We start from the raw sequence: 7,402 nt of genomic DNA, 5'->3' as shown, positions 1-7,402 counted from the left end.
AGGATTGTGAGAAGAAATACACTGATTTTGAAAAAAAGTGATTTTCTCAACAAGGGTTCTCCAGAATCGCTGACTCCACCTTTAAAAGATTGGAATACATAAATGTGTGTGTGTGTGTGTGTGTGTGCACTGCAGCAACAGAAGGGAATGGTCACAGTGTACACTAATAGACCCCACTAGACAGTTTATTGTCAAGGCTTAGCGATTCTTAAAGTCCTCTTCTGCTTACTGTCTCACAGGCCCTCACTCAGTGTTTCTACATCACACTTGTGTTAATGGCTTCCAAACTGGTTGTGATGTCACAGCGTCATGCTCCTACATGCATGTATTCAACTGAGAGTATGTGCAGAGAAAACTTTACCCCTGCAGCAAATGACATTTTAAAGACTTTGAACAAGATCATTGAAGTTATTTGTGGAAAACCAGCCTAGAGGGGGGTCTTCAAGGTAACTTGCCCTTTGAAAATGTCCCACGGTGCTTGTCGGGGCCTGAACACATCTGATACTTGCATGTTAGTTTAGTTTTATTTACCAATGAATCACCGTCTGCCGAGAGAGAAACAGACAGAAAAAAAGGAACAACTTCTGGGTTTATTCACTAAAAGCTCCCGAGCCCTTAATGTAAGCAGGAGCCAGCTGTGTGCACTTGTAAAGTTGTTATAATCCTCCTCTGACCTATAAACAGGAAAATACATAATATAAAGCATCATGCTCACATCTACAAATAATACACACTGTGTCCACGTTGTCCTTGTAAGGCAACACAGTTCCAAACGCTTGCCCCGCAGAGCAGCTTCTTAAAGGGCAGTTTTAAAAAAAAAACGCAATTTTGTTGAGCTTTTGATTCAAACAGCCTGTATCTGAAACATGCAACTTTAACCAATGACCAGAGTGTCACTAGATGTGGCTCTTTTTGAGTGAAATATATAGTTTTGTTTGTCATTTTATTTTATTTGAGATGTGTGATGTAATTGAGTATTTGTAGGGATAAAAATGTAGCAGGAAGAGTCGGGTACTTTTGTAATACATTATGCTGAAACTTGTTCATTTAGGAGAGCGGCCAGGCCCCACATTCCCTCTGATAACTGACAGTGGAGGAAATGTAGGACAAAGTTGTGGAAACAGAGTGGCTACAAATATTAAATATTGTCTTTGTCGACGGGTTATTAGGTTCAAATGGATGGTGTTGTATGATGATAGGGGAGAGTGGCCTAAGTTGTGCAACTTTTCACTCAAAGTGACTTTAAAGTAAGGCCTTGACAGTAAAGTCTCCAACTCAAATATGTACATATATTTCAGGGTGTTGTGCATCCCTGGCAATAACAAATTTGGATCTGGAATAAACTGTTGAAGAAATATAGCTTTCGGAAAAAAAGTTGTCTTGATGCACAACTTGCCCCCGGTGTGGTGTAAGTTGTGCGGTTGGAGAGAATACCATGGGGTGAATTGTGACATTGATATATATCTCATAAACTGTAATGCAAGACAAATCCATTAGACAATCACTTATTTAAGGTGTATTTAAAGTAAATAGTTGACAAAGATTGAAGGACAATTTTCTTAAACAAGGCCTAGCAGATCTAATGGTTTTACCTGCAAAGCTCACAATGACAAAGTCACCATTATCATCTTTCTGGCCATCTGAACTCTCATCAGTGGTGTCAAGATGTCACTCTCTTCTGAGCTACTGTAGACAATCACTTTCTTTTGGTGACCAGCGTATACAGCCATGCCACTGGCACAACTCTCAGAAATGTACTTTACACTAGTTGCTCCGTGCTTGTGGAACCAACTGCCACCTGACAAATGTGATTCCCCTACATTTCTGCCTTTAAATCAAGGCTCAAAACCCATATGTACACCCTGGTGTTTCCTCCCCATTAACTATCTTACCTCTGCACTACTATATGTGTTTATGTGGATGTATGGGCTTTACGTCTTTTATTTTGGTTATTGTTATTTTACCTTCATTGTTTACCTACTGAATGCACTATGTACAGCACTTTGGACAGTGCAAACTGTCATAAATGTGCTTTTATAAATACATTTTACTTACTTACTTACTTACTTACTTACAACTCACCTAGGCCCTTTGGCACAAATCACCCCAATCCCAGAAATTTGGATAATAAGCATGATGCAGCAATTTAGGGCTGGCATCGTGCTAACTGTATAGACTCAAAATGTAGCATACTAAAGCACTAAAACATGTGTCAAATGTTTTCAAACTTGTCTATAATTGTTCAGACACAATAATCAAAAAACCTTGATCATGGAAATTTTACTTTGAAAGGCAAAACACATTTTGTTTTAGCTTAAATGTGCTTATATCTTATTCCTTGTGTCTCCCTTCTTTACAGGATGAGTCAAATGGATGGCTCTTCTTAAATATGTGGTCACATTTCCAATTTCTTCCACGGTTTTCTAGAAACAAGGGGTGGCACAACTTCCAAAATGCACAACTTAGGCCACTCTCCCCTACTTATAAAAACCTAAAGATAATCTAAAACTAAATATAATAAGGAAATAATATGCAAACTAATACACAATATATTAGCATACATAAAACCATCACATGATTAGTCTTAACATTGTTATTTTTCTCAAAACCAAATTTCTAATTATTTGGAACAATGACCATACATTGCAACCTTGTCAATCTTTGTATTAATGTTGTACATTTATAGACAAATAAAATAAAGGTGCAGAAACAAATGATCAATAAATAAAGAGAATACATGGAGGATACCGTCTTATGCCATAATTATAGCATTAATCAAATAAATCCCCTTTTGTAGGTGTTTATAATGTGTGAATGTGTTGGTATTTCAACCAGATGGGAACTAAAGAGATAACAACCAGGATTTACAAACTTTGTGGGACCTGATCAAACATGTCTCGAAAAAAATAACAAAAAACATTAAGAATTGCCCTATAAGATAATATGGTCATTATACATGTATATAGAACAGCTGTGGACCGGTCTTATTTATTAATATTATAATATTGTGTCAGTAATGTGTCCTCAAATCGGTCGCTTTGCGTCCATTCCCTTAGACCGGAGACAAGAACAGTGCCTGACACCAGTCAAAAAGAAATGGATTCAGTTATTTTTTCTTTTATACGCTTTGTTTTCATTTGAGCTGAGAAAAAAACCCACAGCAAGTACCGCAGAGGAACCCGGCGATGTTTGCTTGTTCTCTCTGTGTGAGCAACCTCTCAGCGTCAGGGGTGGACGTGAGATTTCAAACAGCACATCAGTTGCGTTTATGTATTGGGTGCCCGGAAATTTTTCCAAATAAACACAGCTTGATTCGACCTGGGTGGGCAGACTTATCAAGCGACTAATTCTATAAACACATGAGGGAATAGGCCGGCACCTCATTGGTTGTTTGGGGGCAGAGTGAGAGGGGTGGAACACGAGGGAGTTACAGCGCAATGAAATTTTAATTAATGTGGGTGGGCTGAGAACACCACCGACTGTTTATGATGGACAATTTATTTCCCAGTGCAAAGTCAACACAACACAGCAAACCTACAACAATTATTAACATTTTTGTCTGGGGGCCCCTCATGAGGAGCAGTCAGTCAGTGGAGGAGGAGAGGAGCGCCGGGAGCACGCTCAACTTTCCCCGGGACACACGACCGCGTCATGGCTCTCTACCACCACGGCCGCCTCGGAGTGCCATCCTCGGCTCTGAGCCTCTCCGCTCCGCCGCTCATCTACCTGTACGGAGCTGACACCGGGGGAGGAGGAGGGGTGGTGCCCGCCGGCCTGAGCTTCATGCCGGCCCGCCACCACCACCACCACCAGGAGCCTCCGCAGAAGCCTCCGTACAGCTACATCGCGCTCATTGCCATGGCCATCAAGAGCGCGCCGGAGCAGCGCGCCACGCTCAGCGGCATCTACCAGTTCATCATGGACCGCTTCCCCTTTTACCATGACAACAAGCAGGGCTGGCAGAACTCCATCCGACACAACCTCTCACTCAACGACTGCTTTATTAAAGTGCCCAGGGAGAAGGGCCGGCCGGGCAAAGGCAGCTACTGGACGCTGGATACAAAGTGCCTGGATATGTTTGAGAACGGAAACTACCGCCGGAGGAAGAGGAAGGCTAAAGGCCAGCAGCAGGACGCTCTTCTGGACCCCAAAAGCATCGGACACAAGCGCAACAAAGGCCCGGCGACAAGCAGGGACCCTCAACCCTCTGTGAAACATCAGAGTGGCTCAGGGACAGCAGAGAGGATGGAAACGCCACCAGACACCAAAGCGGTGCTTCACGAGTTTAACCACGCTGAACAGCCGCAAAGTCCCTCCATACAGAGACTTAAGGTGTTCCTCAACCCAGACAACATTGCGTCCACCGGGAGGAAACTTGACTCTCCCCAGAACCAGCCATGTAGCGCTGCGATACCCACTCCGTTGTGGATGGACGCTGCGCATCTAGCAGGCGCGTCCCTCCGCTTGGAGCCAGAGGAGAGGCGGTCAGCGTTCAGCGGAGGAGAAAGGAGAAACACAAACTTAACTGCACATGCGCAGCAGGACAGGCCGAAAGGAATTGTTCCTAGCAGCAGGGATAAATCCAAAGGTTTTAGCATCGAGAGTATATTATCGAGAAATGAAGACGAAATGCGCAGCAGCATCCTTGGTTTGTCAGAGACAGAGACATGCGCAGAGCGACAAAGTCCCGCGTTCAGTTCGTCTGTGGTCCTCGGTGCTCGTCCGCATCACTTGTACCAGATGGGCTTCCCCTTCTGCTCTTACCTGTCACTCGCCTACCCCGACAAAGTACTGCATTTCAAATGAGTACGGTAATGAATTTAGACTTCAATGTATTTTACGCACCGATTCGCACACTCGTAAACGTCTGTTATTAGCTTTGCATGTTGAGTTTCTATTAGTCAGCTGACTGTCCTGCTCTTTTGAAGATCTCTGTCATCTTAATCATCTATAGTCATCATTCAGACAAGGACAAGCGACAGCAGGGAGGCTTTTTACGCATGCGTAATTGTCAGGTTTGTGGTTTCTTTCACCATTTTCCCCCGAAACTGTTGCTCTTCAAAGTCTGTGGCAACGCAGTTGAACGCTTTTTACTAGAAGAAAGTTAAAGATAAATAATTAATTTGTCTTTTTGACCTGACTATTTAGGGAAAGCCTGTAGCCTACACAGGAATCTGGAGATACATATACAATGAGATTAAGGTTTAGTACTCATGTAATCAAAAGCAATATGTCGTTCCACTCTGTATTATGTTCACTGAATAAAATGTACAAAATAAAGTTTAGTTTGTTAAAAAAATCACAACCTGATTTACATTTGTGAGTCATAATAGAAATACTGGTGGGAGATAGGGGCTGTTGCTGTTTCAACTTATTGACGGCAGAAGTCATTTCCTTGTGATATTTTTAATTAATTAATTAAATGTATTTATTACTAATGTAGATTATTTTCTGTTTTGAGAGTTACAGTTTACAATGTGTATTAGCCCGTTCAGAACCCGAATATGATCCAAACACACACACACACACACACACACACACACACACACACACACACACACACACACACACACACACACACACACACACACACACACACACTATTGTTATAGTGGATTTCTACTTTAATTGCTCTGCTAGATCCCAAGAAATAATAAAACCAATATTTTTCCATTGGAATGAAATAAGAATCTTTACCCAAAAGTAAAGATTCCAATAAATTGTCTTGACTTTGGAGACCTTTTTTTCTTTGTTTTTTTAAACACGAGTTCAATAAATGAAGTGATGCTTTCAAGCACATTTCATATGGTTTGTATTATCTTAACAAAAACACCAAATTATTGATAAGAATTATTTTTTTTACCATTTATTTTTCTATTATTCTATTATTATTTTTTCTATATTCAGTTTTTGAAGTTGTTTAAGGTCCACAAAAAGTCACTTCTGGGTGTAATGTTGGAATATCTAATCGCAAACTCCTGAATTCCTTTCCACTCCTCTGTCTAAGCATCCTGGAAAAGTTATGTCCATTGTAGTGAACGGGTTAGGATCGGCTAGGCCTAAGCTGTGTAGGGCTGTGGGTTGTTCAGTTTTGCTGTAATGCTATTTAGTTACACAAAGAGAAATATAATTCATCCTAAGTGATTGGATACAGATACCAGGGGTGATATGTAGGGATTATTTTTAGGGTCATTTTGACCCCGGAGATAAACTTCTTGTCATATCTCATGGTGCTTTACTCTATCATTCCAATTGTTCTTGACTTTGTCAATCAATTTGTCCCTAATTACTATTTATAATTGCTTTCTGATTCCCTTTTAATTAGTGCTTTTTAAAAATACAAATGTATCGGTGTCAATTTGACCCCAGTCAAAATCGCCCAATTCCACCTATGCACTTTTAATAGATGAAACTTCAGGAGGGTTAGGGGAAAGGATGATATTTTTTTTATGTAATTTTAAAATAGAAGAATAATCGTTAAGGTAACAATGATAAGGATCACAGACGATGCCATCAGCTAACATTCAATCAACATGACTATGGGCTGGTTTGGCAGACATGGATTAAGCCTATGTTCTGGGCTAAATTGTACTTTCAATGGACAATCTCTGTTCAAATTTCCATCTATTCTGGACTAGGCAAAATCCATGTCCGTGAAACTGGCCCTATATGTGCCAAAGTCCTGACTCATCATAAATCCACTTTGAAGGAGAAATGACATTCTAGTCTAAAATGTCACTGCCTGAGGAGTTTGATCAGACATTCTTTTATTCCACAACTCTGCTGTGGTCACATGAAGATTCATCCACTAAAACAAATACTTAGGTCCCTGTATTTAGATCCTTACAGTGTTGTCAGTGTAGTAGAACAGCCCATACTTAGAACCTCTCTCAAGCTACTTGGTCCTCTGTTGTAAAGCCGTGCCATGACCATAATCTAGTACAGTCTAAATGAGCCGCTCTCAGCTCTAACTCGCCGTAGAATGACACCTGCATGAAATCAAAGAGCTGTGCTGACAGCATCATTGCAAACAGAGAGCGGCCATGTCTAAATATAGGCCTCATATAGCCCAAGACACACGTTGGTCTGAAAAAAAGAGCTGTGCTTGTGCAAAGGCCCCGCAAAGGCGCTGTGCAAATCAGGAATGTTTGTTGAAATAAATAAACTTCCCCCAACATTTGAGGAGAGAGGGAGCGCATTTCCTGTGTATAGGATTCTTTGGGTCGGACGTGTAAATAAAACATGATGAAAAGCCTGAAAAGAGGAGGGAGAGAGAGAGAGAGGGAGGAGAGGGTGAGGCAGGGGAAGAGGAAGAGGAGAGAAAAGAAGTGAGAAGAGTTGGTTTAAAGGAATAGTCCAACATTTTGACATTTTCAGCCCCACTCTCCGGCTCTAGAAAAAA

At 41.3% G+C, this 7,402-nt stretch overlaps 1 protein-coding gene across 1 annotated transcript; it reads left to right on the top strand.

Moving 5' to 3' along the window:
- Window positions 1–3,651: 3,651 nt before the first annotated feature.
- Window positions 3,652–4,806, top strand: foxl1 (forkhead box L1; the record flags this gene model as incomplete). The annotated part of the gene is made up of 1 exon (XM_080027382.1): window positions 3,652–4,806. One exon carries the CDS (start codon window positions 3,652–3,654, stop codon window positions 4,804–4,806), a length of 1,155 nt encoding a protein of 384 aa, XP_079883508.1.
- Between the last annotated feature and the right edge of the window lie 2,596 nt (window positions 4,807–7,402).

Source organism: Ammodytes marinus, assembly GCF_949987685.1.
Source record: "Ammodytes marinus genome assembly, chromosome: 5".
Taxonomy (NCBI): domain Eukaryota; kingdom Metazoa; phylum Chordata; class Actinopteri; order Uranoscopiformes; family Ammodytidae; genus Ammodytes; species Ammodytes marinus.
This window is presented reverse-complemented; position numbering and strand designations above follow the sequence as displayed.